Below are 18,125 nucleotides of genomic sequence, written 5' to 3' on the forward strand. Positions count from 1 at the left end.
CAACTGCTCCTTCTTCTTCTGTTAAATTTCCGGCAGACTAGGCACGGTTTAGTACATTGCTGCCTCACACTGGAGTCTATTCGTCATTGCAGCTTCAGGCACTATTCCTTATATTTTACCATACAGGTTTGCTGTTAAAAGGAAGTGAACTACTTCCCTAGCGCCCTCCCTTTCACCCAGTCCAGTACCCAACACAGTTGCAAGTGAAAATCTTTTAATTCCCACCTTTTCTAGCTTTAGAAATAGAGTCCTTCTCTGCTCAGCATATGTTGGACAGTGCATCATGACATGGAGCACTGATTCTGAGACTCCACAGTGTTCACACTTGCCATCTGTGTGTTTCCCCACCAATATCAACCCACTCGCAAGAGCACAGTGCCCCAGCCTAAGCCTTGTCAGCTTGATGTCATCTACTTGTGGCATGCTCACTGCTAGATTGCACTGATGGTTGGATGCTGAACAGTTTTCTCCCCCTACTGTCTCCCATCTACTCCTGCTGCCATTGCCAATGGAGTCTTTAATAAATAATGCTACAGCACTCCATTTTCCCTAACGCCACCCTAACATCCACCTCATTCCTACCCAAACTTTCCTTGGCTGCCCTGTCTGCCATCTCATTTCCCTCTACACCTACATGTGCTGGCACCCACATGAACCCCACACTACAATCCCTCCTCTCTAGTCGAGACACCACCATCAAGATTTCCCCAACTACATCCAGTCTAGCTCTTCCCCCCTCCACTCCCTCCAGTGCCAACAAGGCCGAAAGTGAGTCTGTAAATAAAACTACCTGTTCAAACTCCCCTTCCTCCACCCACCACAATGCCCACAGTAATGCTGTCAATTCTGCTGTGAATATTGAGATCCCGTCAGACAGCCTTCTACTTTGGCAGATGCGGACATGGGGAATATACATTCCAAAACCCACTTTCCTACTTTCTGGGTCTCTTAAACCATCTGTGTAGATTTTAATATAATTACCCCACCTACTTCTAAGACGCCTCTCTACCCCTTCCACCACATTTCCTATTTCCCCCTTCCGCATTAGGTCCCTCACTGCCATGTCCACATCTGCCTCTGCCCATAACCACCTTGGAACAGGTGGCCAGCACACTGTGGGTGCTACACTCATTTCCTTGAACCCCCGCTCCTCTGTGTATTTCCTAACAGACTCTATCTGACTGCTCCTATCAAGCCTTCTCTGCCCATTCTCAAACTTGATGGGAGAGCTGTTGAAAATCCCTTCAATTTAGCCCAGTAATTGAGTGCTAACTTTTCACGCCGCAGCCTCAGTGGGGCCTCCCCTGCCTCCACCAGCAGCGCAGGGATTGGCGTTGTCCGGAATGCCCCAGTGCAAAGCCTCAGAGCTCTGGCCTGAATGACATCCAGCTTAGCCAGAGTAGTTTTGGCTGCTGACCCATATGCTAGACACCCATAATCAAAGATAGATCTTATCAGAGCCTTATAGATCATTAACATTTCACTCCTATTCGCCCCCCAGGAACAGCCAGTCAAGCACCTCATAATACTGACAACCTTCGCACATCTACTGACCATTTTTTCCACATGTACTCCACATGTCAATCTTTCATCCACCCAGACACCTAAAAACTTAAAAAACTTAACTTTTTCCAATGGTGCCCCCTACAACATTAGCTCCTGGCGGCCTATGTTCTTCTTTCTTCCAAAGGTTACATAGTTAGATTTAGCCACTGACATCCTAAACCCCCACTTATCAGCCCAACCCTGCACCCTATCCAAGGCTCTCTGCATTTGTTTCATCAGATATTCCAAATTCCGCCCTCTCTTCCAGATTGCTCCGTCATCTGCAAAAAGGGATCTACCAAAGCCTTCACCTACTTCATCAAACATATCATTGACCATTATATTGAGCAGGACTGGACTGATAACACTTCCCTGCGGGGTCCCATTATCCACAGCTACAGTACTAGAAAAGCTCTCTCCCACTTTCACCTGAATAGTACGACCTACTAGAAACTCCCTGATCCAATTCAGCATCCTGCCCCGGACCCCTGCATCATACAACTTAATCACCAGTCCCTCCTTCCATAACATGTCATATGCCCTCTCTATATCTAAAAATACAGCAACCACCACCTCTTTGTTCACCAGTGCCTTCTTAATATCTCTGTCTAATACCAGGACAGCATCCATGGTTCCCCGACCCAGCCTAAAACCACTTTGATATGGGGAAAAGTACCCTCTCCGCTCTAAACAGTGCACTATCCGATCAGCAATCATTCTCTCCATTATCTTACATACAACTGCTGTAAGGGCAATGGGCCTATATGATCCAGGACTACTGGCTTCCTTCCCGGGCTTCAATATTGGAATGACCACTGCATGCTTCCACTCTACTGGAACTCCTTCCTCCCATACTGTGTTTATTAAGGCTAACAATTCATCTAATGCATCATCATCCATTTGGTTAAACACCTCATACCCTAAACCATCTCTCCCTGGGGTGGTGTTTCGCCCTCGCCCTATTGCACGCTTCAACTCTTGCATAGAAAAGAATACATTTACCACATCACTATTATCTATATTTACCCCCAACTTATATCCTTCCTGCTCAAGCATCTGCTCTCTCCTCAACTGTCCTTCCCTTCCCACATTGCTAGCACTGTGCACTCTCTGATAGGTCCTGACTAACAGGTCAGCCTTCTCCTTATTGCTCACACTTTCTTCACTCCCTTCTACCAACACAGGCATTGACTTTCCTCTGTTATTTCCAGCCATTTTATGAATCATGCCCCAGACTTGCCCTACAGTTGTATCTGCGCCTATAGTGCCACAAAACTTACGCCAACTGTCCCTCTTAGCCTCTTTGATAACCTTCCTGGCCTTTGCTCTCAGCCTCTTGTACTCAATAACATGGCTCTCATCTGGGCTTCTCCTAAGCTGCCTATACGCTATATTGCGAGCCCTCACTGCCTCATTACAAGCCTTGTTCCACCACGGCACTATCCTCCTCTTTTTCCTACCCTCCTTCACTGGCACTGCCTTCCTAACTGCTTCTATCACTACAGAGCAGAATGACCTATTCCACTCCTCTACACTGTGTTCACTCATCACATCTCCCAAACTTGCAGTGAGCTCTTTCCGAAACTTGTCCCAATCAGCTTTATGATAGTCAAACCCCCTCACTGTGCTACCCTCCTCCACCTGCAAGTCTCTACCAAACCGGCTTAAAATCGGGAAATGATCACTCCCCATAGTATAGCAATCCATAAGCTCCCATTCTCCACACCTGGCTAACTGAGATGATGCAAAAGTAAGGTCCAAGCATGACAGACTCCCATTTCCTACCTGAAACCTAGTCGCTCTACCATCATTCATCATCACAAGAGAGTGGTTATCCAAAAAGTCTTCAATTACTGCACCATTCCTATCTTTTCTTTTACTGCCCCACAGAGGGTTATGTGCATTCAAATCTCCTGTCCACACCACTGGAGGGCACACCTGACCCATTAACCCTTCCAATTTCTCCAAATCCAACTGGAGACATGGGTTGTAGAAATTAACCACTGGGAACCTACCTAAGGAGTTCCATATTTCCACCACCACACACTCAAAGTCTGATTTCACATTTACTCTCCTATGCTGAGTTCCTTCTTTAATGAAGACTGCACGCCCTCCCCCAGCTGTATTTCTATCATTCCATAGACACACATACCCTGGTATCACAAAACTCAACACTGGCTTCAACCATGTCTCCTGCACACATATTAATTCCAGCCTCTCTTTAAAAGCATCCACAACTCTTGCCCATTGGCAATTAAACTCCTAGCATTCCACTGGAGGATAAAAAACATGAATACTTCAAATATCATCTGCAGTTATCTCTTGCTCCCTCTCAACTCTATCCCTTCTCTCTCTTGAGAAAACTGGTCTATGGAGAGCAGACGGATCCACCCCTCCAATCCCAAGAACCCTCTCTGCAGCCTGCACAACACTTCTCACCATATCAGAGTTATTTTTGGTCTGCTTGACCACACACAGTACCTCAACAATGAAGGCCAGGAAATTCACCTTGCTCACCACCACTGTCTCCTCCATAGCATATGCACCCTGTGGAGGCCCCCCTCTTTCTTTGCTTATTACACCATCTTCACCACCTTTTCTGGCCTTCCTGAGAGCCTCAGCATAAGACACCCCTTTATTCACTTCCCTATACTGCTGCACACTCTTAGCTTGCTTATACTTCTCACAATCTCGGCTCCCAGCAATGTGTCCTCCACCACAGCTACCACACTTTACTTCCCTTTCCTTACAGTCAAAGATCTCGTGTTCGCCACCACACTTACCACATCTCCTTACTCCTCGACAACAGCTGCAATATGGCCATATCGCTGACATTTATAGCACCTTAAAGGAGGCCTTCGATATGGGTACACTTTGAAGGACAAACACCCCAGAAACACACGCTCTGGGACAGCTTCTTCCTTAAAAGTTAACACCACTGTTGTTGAATCACACTTCTCTCCATCACGGAAGACCCTTATCCTATATGCATCACTGACATCCACCCCTTCAATTCCCCTGACTAGTTCCGCCATGGAGATTTCAGCCGAAACCCCATAGATAACCCCTCTCAATCCACCAGCCCTACTTCCTGGGACACATCCTTCAACTCGCTTCTTCCCTATTAACTGCAGAGAAACAGCTTTGGCCAACTGGGCTGCAGACTTACACAGAACAAGCAATTTCCCATCTGCCAAAATTCTTGCACCAACAATTTCACCCAGCTCTCCCTTCAAAGCTCTAGCAAGCTTTATAGGATTGAGAGACCTAAACCCTGACTGCTCCCCCTTCAAATTAAAGATAACTTTAAACTCTTCTGACTGACTACTGTCCATTCTCATTGTCTTTGCAACTATCCGCTGCTCTTCCCCTCCATCTTTATCCTTACACTCTGAGTTAGATCTCTTCCTATTGTTCTTTCCCTTAGTCTCCCATCTCCCTTCTTCTTCATCCATTTCATAACATCAACAGTAGTTCACTTCCTTTGCTTAAAGTTATGCAATTTAATTGAATTAAGCTCCTCACGGAGCAATTCAGCGTTCCTCTGGATACAACGTTGGATCCGCTACCCAACTGCTCCTTTCATGAAGTAGTCTGCCATGTAGACAGAGCGCAACTGGTCATAATCTGAAAGCCACGCCCCCAAAGGGGAAACGTTTCAGATCCAGGGGCGGAGTCGTGAGATTTGGAAATCCGTATCCAGTCAGAGTGGGATCAAAGTGATCCACCCTGCCAATGTTTTGAAATACCCAGATAAAGTCTGCAGGATCACTTTGATCCCTGACTGAGAAAAGGAGGATTTCATTGTCCGGATTATTCTGATCCAGATTACAAGTTTTGAAATACTGGGCCCAGGAGACTGAGGAGGTTTCAGGGTACTGTGATTATTGTAGCTCTCTCTAATGTTGTTGTACAGTTTTAAACAAATGTATCAGTATTGTCAGAATCACGACGTTTATTGAGAATATATTTCTAGATCATATTTAAGAGTAAGTGGAGTAGCTAATGAAATAAAGACAACAGCTAAAAAGTTCTAAATTATCATCTACAGTATGAACCATAGACTGTATGAACACAGACTCACACACAGAATCACTCTGTCATCTCGAAGTGTTTTCTGTGTGTGTCGCCACACACTGCGCTACAGTAATATGAATAGCGGATCTGATCCGATGAGCTGCACTGCTCTGAAACAGCTGATCGCGTCGACTGTACATGATACCGCCAGGTAGGCTAATCCACTGAAATAGGCTATGTTCACCTCAAAACAAATGAGTGATGCTTTGACCGCAGGATATTCTAATGTCTTTACTGTGGCCGTTCTCACCGCGATTCCCCCGAAAAATACACATATTGAAACCATAGACTGTATAAAAATAATAATGAAACAAACAGAATGAAAGCAGTTATCAAGTCGTTATCATGTGAATACTGGGGGGCGGAGGGGAGGGGGACACTTAGCGCTCCATCTCTGCTGTGAATGATTCATTTAAAAAACTTTTCCTAAATCATTAGGTTTCTGTCAATATTCATTTCCACGCTTGTTTGATAAAAACTCGTGGAGATATTAATTCAAATAGCCTAAATGACATAGCCTATTTATCTAAACTCTGCCAAACTCCGGCAGGTTTAATTGAGGAGGCCTTACCCTCATTTCCAGGAAATCGTGTACTGTGCAAAGCACTGTGGGGATTTTTTACAAGCGGAGGATCCACACAGGCATCCTCCGAATTTCTCTGAAAGAAGGACTCAGTCCTCCGTGAAACTTGGAAGGATCCTTGACATTGGAACAGTCCTTCGGGGTCGATGATGTAGCATCCTTCAAATTCGGCCATTTGAGGATCCTTCCTTGACACTGAGAAACACCTAGGGCCCTATTTAGACGGTCTAAAGCGGACGGCGGACGGCGCATAATCCATGTCGCAAGTGTCATTGCTATTTAGATGCAGGCGCAGTCATGACGCGTTGCTAGTTAGATGATGTAAAAAGCAAATGCGCCAGTGACCAGCAAAAACCTGGTCTAAAGTGAACGGCGCAGTATTTCGCTGTTAAACAAGTTAGCAATATGCGTCTCTAGGCGGGTGCACAACGCGCGTGCACTCTGCTCAGACACACATGGAGGAGCCACACATATGCAAAAGATAACAAATAAAAATATGTTTACAATGTGAAAGGTTATTATTGTGCACATTAAAATATTTATCAGAAACACGTCTTAATGGTCAGTCATTAATCAGAATGATCTCATCGCAGTAATAATGATCATCATAATTTGTAATAATGACAAATTCAATTGTGAAATTATCTGACCAATCAATCATTTTTTGATTGAAAACCAAAGCCCACACATTGCATTTATTTTAACATGTTATACTAGGCTACATTATATTATATTAACATCTGAGTGTAGAGAGAACAAATAAGAGGCAGAACACAGCTCTAGGAAACATGTGAAAACTATTAACAAATGTGGGTGGGGGAGAAAACGCTGAACAGGTCCTAGCTGCAGGATCAGCACCTTGGGGAGCTCCGCGGCAGTCCTGACAGCTGTGCTCTGTTATATGATGAAAACAGGTTTAAATAATATATATTTAGTAAGATCTTTCTTGTATTAGTGATCCCACGCCTGCTTTACCTCGGGGAGCTTGGGTGCCTGTCTGCTGTCCCCGTAGATCTGGTTCTGACGAGCCTTCACCTCCCGCACGAGGAGATCCGTCTCCTCAGCTGTAAAACGCTCACTCTTTCCAGTTGGTAGGTCCGCCATCTAATAGCTCTCCGCCGTGCGCTCCAATCGCACCTCTTTTAAAGGGAACGAGAGGTGACACTCTGATTGGCTTATTGAATGATACGCCCAAAACACACCTATGACTAATTCACAGAGTAAGTCCAACCCTTTCAGACTCTCCACCATGGCGCACAGTCTGAAAACGCGTTGTCTAAGTGACTGGGACACGCCCATGCGCCGCACTCCTGGCGCTTCTCGTTTTAGACCATCTAAATAGGGCCCATAGTATGTTCTGATTGTGTGCATACAGCATGCAACAGTACGTAGCCTACTTTGTAAGGACAGCTGCAGTACCTTCTAAAAGTAAAAAGAAAAAGTATGTGATTTGGAATGCACCCAATGGATACTCAGTGGAATTGAAATGAACTGCATCACAAAATGAGACTGTCAAAGTGCTGTAATTGTTAGTGTGATCAGTCTGCTGATGGAAGGTTGAGATAGAGATATGAGCACATCTCTATTGTGATCAATAATGTTTTATTTATTCACTGTCATTCAGTGTTTGGAGAATATTTCTCCTACCCCTTTGTCTTTCCACTATTTTCTCCTCGGCTGAAGAAACTCTTCAGTCTCTTAAGAGTCCACCCTACTCCACTCTCTTAACGGCTAAGATGCTTTGTGAAAGCTTTAACTTTATCAGGATCCAGTCTTGACTTGAAGGGGACATTCTGAGAAATGTCATAATTCTCAGATTTGTCACTAGTCGCAGCTCCTTTCCGTAGACGTGAATATGGCCCCTGATATTTTTCATTAAGAAATACTATAGAAATTAGAATTCCACAATTGTGAGCAAACATTTGTAGGTTTCACATTAAGATCTTTCTAGAAGTCCAAAACTCTCCCCTCTCTCTTTTTAATAGACAGCTCATGTTCATTTATATGCCTTTTTCTCCAAATAATGTTAAATACTAAGAGCAATCTATAATTCCTTCCCAGCGGCTATTAGAATCAAACCTCTTGTTTGGAGCCATTGTAAAATGGACGATAATGAAAGAAAACATGTTTTGAGTGAGTTTTCTCTCATTACTTTGTCAAAAGACAGATCACTGAGATGTAATCTCTTCAACATTACTTGTGATTCAGAAGTTAAATTGAATTAACTTTTAAAAGTTATTTTATCCCTCTTAAATTGGTTTAACTTAGTTTGATGTTATTATACAAAAAATTAATAGGTATCCCTGCTATCTAAGCCAAGGATCCACTGAGAAGTCTTGAACTTTAATTTCAGAATCGGAAATGGATGTGGTCCAGCACAACAATCATGATTTTCACTCACAGCTTTTGGGGTACAGATTTTGTGAAATCACTGCTACTACAGCCTTTACTGTTTCAGTGGTGCGGTGGATCCAGATTTTGCCAGGATGCTGAGTGGCAGAGTGGACAGTATCTCTGCTTTTCACATGGGGGATGCGCTCAATTCCCATATTGGGAGAGTTATGTGTCCTACTATATCCTGATAATACACCAAGAAAGACAATAGTTGTTAGCACAGTTGCTACTGCACAACAGAATGGAGAATTAATCTTATAATGCTGTGGTGCTCAGTGTCCTCACACCCTGCAAGGTCTGTGGTTCAACTCCAGACTACTGCAGTCCAGTGCATTTGGGCTTCAGGATTTTTCAAGCTGTTTATTTCATATTTCTTCATTTCCAGCAATGATTTGAAATAAATTTCAGTTGCCAGCATTCACACTATGTTTCTGCATGAAATGCATTATCCAGTTGACTTTGCACTGTAAAAAATGTTAAGAAACAGCTTAATATTTTAAAAAGTATAAATGCTGGACAAGATAAAAGTAAATAACACGAATGAGCTGAACATTTTAATATTTAACTGGTTTCTGTAGCTCCAAACATGCAAGAGGATAGAACTTGAGGATACATTCTCTGCAGAAAACGTAGGCTTAATGAGAACATGGGGAACTGATGGTTGCCTGTTTGATTCCTGTCTAAGGCTACTACTTATTCTAATACTACTGCTGCTTTTAATGCTACTGCTGCTGTTCTTGCAGCTGGATACCAATTTTAAGGTATACTGTGATTTGACAGTTGACAGTTATCATACCATGTACATTATGATATTGAAAAAAAATGCAACTGGACAGACTGGATGGACCTTTATTTTAGTCATTTTCAAAAGGGAACCTTTTTTTCCCACATACTTTCATTTAAAAATGGTTTAAACTTTCAATTATAGTAATAAATCCTTTATTCAATCAAAAATAACCCTTTGGTTTCATTAAACAATAGGTCAATCTGACTGATAATGGTAGTTACAGTGCATGTCAGCTGTTTGCCTCTTTGGTACTGGTGTTTGGAGGTTCAAATCCTGTCCAGTTCAACTGTTTCTAAATCTTACATGGTTTGTTGAATTATCAATCAGACCTGCAAGCACTGTCTGACTGAATTTAAAGAAATACCTCACCCACAAAATGACCACTTGTATATCCATTAATGTTACCTTGAATTTGTGAAGGAAACATTGTTTTTTTCCCCGCATATCCTCACGGAAGAACATATTGATCTGTTAACTGATTGTGTGCTGTGTTTAACAACAGCAAAACTACATCAAAACTTCCTCCTACACAACTAATCCAAATAATCCAAGTCTCATTCATCCAGTTGTACCTACCAAACACATGCATTTTCATTAAAACCTCACTATCTAAAACTAAACTGAAAGTGAAACATATCTGTGCTCTCTTCAAAGCCAGACCCCAATACATTTTTTTTTTTTTTTTTTTTTTTTTTTTAGCAAAAAAGCATTTGTTGGTGAGGCACGAAATGAGACTTGGATTACACTGTGTTGTGTGAGTTGGGTGAAAGTTTGTAAATAGGTGTTTTTTTTTAAGATTATTTTTCGGGGCTTTTTGCCTTTAATGGACAGGACAGATTGAAATGGGGTGAGAGAGAGAGAGTGGGGGTTGACATACAGCAAAGGGTTGCAAGCTGGAGTTGAGCCTACGACCGCTGCAGCGAGGCATCGTCTCCGTACATGGGGCGCCGGCACTATCCAATACGCTACCGACGCCCCTGTAAATAGGTGTTTTGATATAGAATACCCAGGAAGGCAATCCAGGCACTTCAAAAATATAGAAAACAAGGAGGTAAGTATTAAAAAGCTTTTATTGTAGTGCTAAATCATGTCAATCAATCAAGTCTTCATCGGACTTTAAAAATGTTTTGAAGTGTTGATATTGTTTTATTGTAGTTAAACATAGTCTCTAGCCAATCAATAAATCAATGTGTTCAATGTTTCCGCAGAGGCATGCAAGAATAAACAATGTTGTCTTTACAATTTCAAGATAACATGGCATGGCTAACTGATTTACAAATGGTCGTTTTGTGGGTAAAGTATCAAAGACTTTTTTAATAGTCACGAGTCTTACTCAACTTCTATATGCATAAACACATACTAATGTAAAAAATAATCAAAGCTTATTTTCAGTCATCTTGGTTGATTGGATTATTGTATACAGCAGCGGCAGCAGTGGATCTCAGTTCTGTCAGGATGTTCAGTGGAGGAATAGATAGTATTTCTGCTTCTCACACAGGAGACTGTGGTTTCTGTTGAATTCTATACCAGTTGCTGATTATTCACCAAGAAGCACAAAAGTTATACAGTGCTACAGTTGTTAATGCAGAACAAAAGCATTGTGCTACACAATAGCAAATTTGCTATAGCACATGTCCTAAAGTTCACACACCTTAAGTTCGACCTCAACATTCTGCGCTGCAGTGTATTAGGGCTTCAAGATTGTAGGATGTTCCCCAACATGTGGAAATGGTTTTTTTTCCTCGTTACTACAATGCATTATAACTCAGAAACTTCCTACTCGTAATAACAGAAAAGAGAAATTTCATGCATATAAAAGTTACCCAAAAAAATGCAGTTTGTCACTGTATTTGCATCACTGACTTATTTTCATCCTTGTCCATTCTGGAGGACCATTTCCTGCCAAATACTGATTCTTTATGATCAGGAGAAAAAAAAAGTTTCACCCACTGTTTAGCCTCTAGTATCTAGTATTTATCTCTATCTATCTATCTATCTATCTATACACACACACACACACACACACACACACACTGTATATATATGTATACATACATATGCATGTAGGGGAGAGACAATGATTGAGGTCGGCAATAAACAGTGAAGACAGTGAATTACAATGCAGGTGTGTGTGTGTGTGTGTGTGTGTGTGTGTGTGTGTGTATGTGTGTGTGTGAGGTACACACACCTGACATTTACTGCATTTTTGTTTACATTCAGTTTATTCATCTGCAAATATTGTCTACACAATTTTATATTAGTTTCTTTTAATATTTATGTTTGTAATTTAGCCCTGTATTTTAACTTCTATTTTATTTCTTAGCTCATTTTACTTTAACTTGTGTGATTTGGATGACAACTGCTTCTTTCATTGTTGTGCACATGATAATTAAAAACTTGTATCTTGCATCTTTTCCCACTGACAGCACTGGATCCAGTCATTCATTCATTCATTCATCTTCTAACCACTTCATCCTCTTGAGGGCCGCGAGGGGGCTGGAGCCCATCCCAGCTGACATCGGGCGAGAGGCAGGGTACACCCTGGACAGGTCGCCAGACTATCGCAGGGCTGACACATAGAGACAAACAACCATTCACGCTCACATTCACACCTACGGACAATTTAGAGTTATCAATTAACCTAGTCCCCAATCTGCATGTCTTTGGACTGTGGGAGGAAGCCGGAGTGCCCGGAGAGAACCCACGCTGACACGGGGAGAACATGCAAACTCCGCACAGAAGGGTTGCCACGCCTGGGATCGAACCGGCAACCCTCTTGCTGTGAGGCGAGAGTGCTAACCACCACACCACCGTGCCGCCCTTGGATCCAGTCACCTCATCCTAATATCTTAAGCATTGGTTTGGCATATAGTATCATGACTAGTGTTCCTGCGTTGCTGCGGTCTTCCTCCACAAAAATGACTTTCAGTCTCTTTTTCTATGAAATTTTTAGATTTACCATAAAGTACACCAGATTTCTATGGTTTTAAGAATCTTAAAGCCACTATCCGTATTTTTTGGATGAATAATCCCATAATCTATCTTCTTTAACACTGAACACAGACTTTAACAACATAACATGTATTTAAGTCAGTGTGCCCCAAACCTGAATAAATGCCCTCAATGACATAAAAAATCCTCACAAAAATCTTGACATTAGTATCTCGGTATGCATTGATGACCCATCACCCTGGGGGACAGAGCATTTGCCATCGCCGCTCCTACCCTCTGGAACTCCCTGCCCCTGGCCATCCAGAACTCTGACACACTCCCCTCATTCAAGACTCAGCTTAAGTCCCATCTCTTCAGGATCACCTACAGCATCTGAAAATCCTCCCCCTTCATCCTCCACCCGCTCTCTGTCTTAATATGTGGTCCCTTTGTAGTGTAGTGTATAGTGTTGTTTATTTGCCTTTTGTTTGAGTGTCTTGTTTGAGTGTCCGTTGATTGAGTGTTTTGTTTGAGTACCTGTTTCTGTGCGTATTCTTTTGTAAAGCGTCTTTGAGTATCTAGAAAACTGCTATATAAAACTGATTTATTATTATTATTATTATAATTATTATTATTATTATTATTATTCTGCACTAAAGAGCAACCAGTGAAGGTGATCCAGTGGAGACACACTCAGTTAATATCTCAAAATTTCAACAAATTATGACAGTTTACAACAAATTACAATATATTTTTGTTCACATCAGATCAAATACATTAAATTATGAAGACATTAAATTACACCATTGATAAATACACAGATAAGATTTCAAGGGTGAATGAATCATAACTTTCAAACAGTCACATTCAATGGCAGATACCATGTACAATTTTTCCCATTCCACTTCTTATAGAAATTCATTCTTTGTCAATTATACATTTATAATATTAAGTTACTGCATTTGTTTCATTTTTATTATCAATATGAGATTGGATCAGTAGGTGCATTACATTTCACTAAACAATGCCTCGTGTCACATAACGCAACATAGAAACACAATTTATCAGTGTGACTTATTACACGACAGCAGATTATCTCCCAAACTATGCTCAGTTTTTTATACCACAGCCACAGAAAGCACTTGTAATGGCTGGCAGCTCCATTCAAAATCCTACACCAAGACAACTCAAACACTACCGGCCAACAGTTTTACTACTATTGTTCTAAATCTGTGTGCAAAAACTGGAGGTAACCATAGCAACAGCACTTTTGCTTTAAACAACATTACCTATTAACTCTACCTGGTCAAACAGACCTAATTATGGGTTAATGCTTGACAACAAACTTTGGAGACAGTTTGAACACAGCTTCTGTTACAATGTTACATGCTGACCTGCTTTGCTCTCCTTTCTAACAAACAGTCACTGCATGTTATTTAGTCCACTTAAGGAAAAAAATAATCTGTGTAGTCACAATAAATTCTGCTGACTTGTACTGTCTTGCAGTGGATGTGATGCAGAGATTTGTATGTGCAAGTCTGTAGTGTGTATACATTTGTTTATGAACCATGGCAGCAGTTGTCAAGTTATGATAGGTCTTCTCAGTGGTGCCTACTAAAACAGAACTGTGTAGGTGAATGTCCTAGTGATGTGTATTTGTGCAGTCATTACTTTCCTCAGCTGTGCTCTCTCAGAAGCCCTGTATATGGCAATAGGCCTCCAGACTGGAGAAGAGAATGTACAGGAACCAGAGTCCAAAGAAAAGCAGTGAAGTGAGGACTTTGGAGATCTGCGGGCCACCAAGTTCACCACCTATGGATGGCCTCCGGCGTAGCATCAGGACCCCCATAGAGATGAAGGCAAAAATGGTGAAGAGTGTGACAGAGAAGGCCAGTGAGCCGGGGTCAACACGGAAGACCTTACCTTTGACTTGCCAGTATATGGCAGCCACAGACCAGGCCACCCCAATGCCTAAAAAAACATTGACCGCGTTGCTTCCTGTCACATTTCCCACACATGCATCTGCATACTGGTCCTGAGTGGCAGCCACTTTGCTGGCAAAGGTATCTGGAAAAAAGAAATTAATAAATAAATCAATAGCCAGGAGTTCAATAGTTTAATCCAACACAATCTCCTTTAGGAGCGTATAACCCTAGCTAAGACTTCTAGAATACATGACTTATGGCCGGTATACACTGTGTAATTTTGGGCTGTCCCAGACAAAAGATGGCCATCGTGGGAGAAACATGGCTATATCTTTAGTCGTGGCTCTAAAACGGTGGTCTTACATCGCACTGTGAGACAGGTTCAAGGACGGACGTTGTCAGCGTCTTGCGACCAAAGATAACTTGAGATAAAATTCTGATAGTGTCAGAAATATAGGATGACTATCTCACAGTGTGACAGCTGTTACGACCTACATCTACTAATCAACCAATAGAAATGCAGCATGAAATGACACAATGGTCACCGCGACACCGGCGCTAAACCCAAACAAATGATCGCTTGCCATGGAGGTAAAACGAACAAAAAGAAGTCTGTGGAACTCTCAGAAAGAGGAAAGTTTGATGGAGCTGTGGCAGCAGAAGCCTTGTTTATTTGATGTTTCCTCCAGCTGCTATCATGACCACGACAGAAAAGACGCTGCATGGAAGGAAATTGAGGAGAACAGCAACTTCCAGGTGAGCCAGCTACCTATGGTGGCGCAGATGGATGATGTTGATGCAGTGCATGCTGATGACGTTGCATATTGACGTATGTCATAACCTGCAATTCAGTAGTAAACGGCCATTGTACAATCTGCACACATCAAACTTGACGTCGTACCAAAGTTTATTAGATCCTCGTCTCACAGTGTGACATGTAATAGTCTTATAAGATGCTAAAATCGCACAGTGTATAGAGGGCATTAAACAATGGCATTACTGTGTGCGCGTCCTAGTTAGGGATATATTGTATGTTGCAAAAACTGACTGGTTAGTAGAATCACTCACCAGGAAGTGAAGTCCCCAGTGCTACAAAGACCACTGCAGTAACGGAGTCTCTCAAGCCGACAGTGCAGCCAAAATGGGAAGCTAGGTCTCCAATAACGGCAGTTAATAAACCAATGACAGAGATTGACACTATGAAGCAGGCCCAGCCATTCCAGTATTCTGTGGGTGGTACGCAAGCAAACAGGATCTTCCAGAAAATACACAATATATGCATGAAATAGTCGAAGCAGTTCGGCATTCGCTGCTCCTCTCCCTCCTCCTCATCTCCATCACCTGTTTAAAGAAGACACAGAGAAAAGAAATCAAATAGCACACCTTCACTAACCTTGCTTCAAAGGAAAAGTTAAACATTTTGGACACAGCCATAACTTAGTCCAGTACATAACTCCCCTGGTTTTTGTGCCGTTGAAACAAGACATGACTTAACATGTTAATGACATGTTAATTCGTGACATGTACATTATTGGGCTTTAGACAGAGAAATGGATGGGTCAACCAAACACAGGACTTTCACCCAGGAGACCACAGTTAGTGTTCCATGTGAAATCAAAAGTCAGTGTTGTTTTAACATGACATTAATTAACGTTACCTTATTTATGTACGATAGCCACGCACATTTAGTTATATAACATACTTTTCTTTTGTAAGCTTAAACCTAACCGTACTGTAGTTGCCTAAACCTAACTGTGATGATTGAACAAACATTACTATTTCTGTGTGCATGTTTAGCTGTTAGCCCTGTTAGCCGTTAGCGGTGTCTGTAATAGGTAATAACTCATTAAACGGGCCGTGAAAAAAATATCTTTTCCAGCGGATATCTTAGTTACAACAAGATTGAGCTAGCAAAGCAGTATTGTGTTGCTATGTGTGGTATTTATTCAGTTTTGGGAAATCACGATGTCTAGAAAGCATCAGTGGCTGCAGCTGACAGCGACAGCTAACAGCAGCAGCAAAGCTAACATCAGGATGTCATCTCTTAAAAGCTTCCCATTGTCGGATACAACATGAAACTATTCCAGTTAGCTCAATCATGTTGTAACTAAGACATCTGCTGGAAAAAAATATTTTCTTTACGGATGAGCACACGTTTGATTAAATGGAGTTAAATCTCTTGGCATCCATTTTCAAGCTGTCTGTGTGTTTGTTTCCTTGCGGACGAGAAAAGGGGGAGCGCACATTTCCGAGAAGGTGTGTCCTTTTCAAAAATGCAAGAGGCGTTGCTTTGTTGCCAGCCGTTTTCGCCGGTGTGTTAAACACACTTTATAAAGGAGTGACCCCAGACTATCAGAAGGTGGAGATCTCTGATTGTCTGGTAGCGAGACTACACCACTGCTTAACTCCATGGGCTCTAGTTTCGCAGACCGGGCGAGGAGGGGGCGCAGTGCACCTGCGGTTCACCAACTGTGTGTGGCCAGGCGGATTTTGCAAGTTTGGCACACCGTGTGTGCTGGCGCAGTTACTCCTGTTTCCCACCTCCATCGCTCCTACTTGCGCAAGTCGGAAAGAGGGAGGAGAGAAGGCGTGGAGTGGGTTTTACACACATCACACCAATCAAATGAGCCCTTCTCCTCACCCTTAAATGTACCACGCGAAGGCGTAATGAGAGTTTACTCAATTCACCATGGCAGAAGAGAGCAGCAGCGTCAGATGGCCAAACTTCTCCCAGGAGGAAACTGATGTTTTGGTCCGGGAGGTCCAAGCTCGCAGTGTCCAAATATACGGAACTGCAAGCAGACCTCCACGGGCTGATGATGCAAAGGTAGCCTGGGAGGAGGTCACCACAATTGTAAATCAATGTTGCGTTTCTCTTGTGCGCACGTGCGTGCACTCTTTCTTTCTCTCTTGTAGTCTCACTCTGTTTCTTTTCTTTTGACTTTTCTAAGATGACAGATGCTGAATATATACTCCCTATCTGATGCTGTGGCTGTTTGTGGTTGGCTGAGAGGGATGTGAACTCATTAGTTTGCAGCTGTGTTAATCAAATCAAGTTGGGTTTCCACTACGCGTGCCAAACGTGCCATACGGTGCCAATTCCCTTTGATCTGACATCAGATGTGACGGGACAGTCGATATAGATACATTTATGTGCTGATTGCAGATAGTTGCATTGAATAGTGTTTTTTTGGGGTATTTATAGCATCGTTAATGTGTCTGATATTCTGGAAACCTGCCTGTGAGGTTTTGGTGAGGTGTGCGCACTGTCCGCCTGTCAGCCAAACTTTGGCTTACACCAGCTGCGCTCTGCCTGCGCTGACAGTAGACCTGGTTTCAGCTGGCGAGCTTTTAGCGCACCTTCGGTGAAGCCTTTTGGCACAAAACTGTCACTGTGCCAAGCTGGATCTGTCGGCACCTCCCCCTGCTGCGCCGCCACACCCATGTCAGCGCACCTCAGTCTGCCAAACTACCAAACTGAGCGCGCCTCGGGTTGCGCTGCTCGATACTAGCTCTGCGGGAAACTAGAGCCCCTTGTGTTAACCAGATACCACATAGCATGTCTAAAACAGACTTTTATGGATTTTCACCACATTATTGTTTTTTAAAAATTGCACAAGAGATTCACGGTAACATCACAATAACAGATCTGACAAATAATTGATCTACTCTTGGTGTATCCGCAACACTCTGTACGAATTAATGAGAGAAGCATGGAATACCTCACTGCCTTTTTTATGTTTCCTGCTAGAGGAAATGACATCACTGTGTGCAGGTCACATGGTTCTTATGTGAATGCTTTGGAGATTTTCATGGGGTTTTGAAATTGCGCATAATACAGAAAATTAATATCCTGTATGTTTGATTTTATAACTGTTAACAG

General features: G+C 42.5%; 1 protein-coding gene across 7 annotated transcripts in view; it reads right to left on the reverse strand.

The window, feature by feature from the left end:
* Nucleotides 1-11,439: 11,439 nt before the first annotated feature.
* slc8a2a (solute carrier family 8 member 2a) overlaps nt 11,440-18,125 on the reverse strand; it is a 115,336-nt gene continuing 108,650 nt past the window's right edge. For 3 of the 7 annotated variants that reach the window (XM_049591505.1, XM_049591503.1, XM_049591506.1), the window contains 2 exons: nt 15,311-15,583; nt 11,440-14,384 (listed from right to left, as the gene is read on the reverse strand). In XM_049591505.1, the coding sequence (XP_049447462.1) occupies nt 14,008-14,384; nt 15,311-15,583 (650 nt within the window). In that variant the 3' untranslated portion in view covers nt 11,440-14,007. The remainder of the gene's footprint in view (nt 14,385-15,310; nt 15,584-18,125) is intronic. The other 4 variants (XM_049591501.1, XM_049591502.1, XM_049591500.1 and 1 more) reach the window with 3 other exon arrangements.

Source organism: Epinephelus fuscoguttatus, linkage group LG12 (assembly GCF_011397635.1).
Source record: "Epinephelus fuscoguttatus linkage group LG12, E.fuscoguttatus.final_Chr_v1".
In the NCBI taxonomy this organism is placed as follows: Eukaryota; Metazoa; Chordata; class Actinopteri; order Perciformes; family Serranidae; genus Epinephelus; species Epinephelus fuscoguttatus.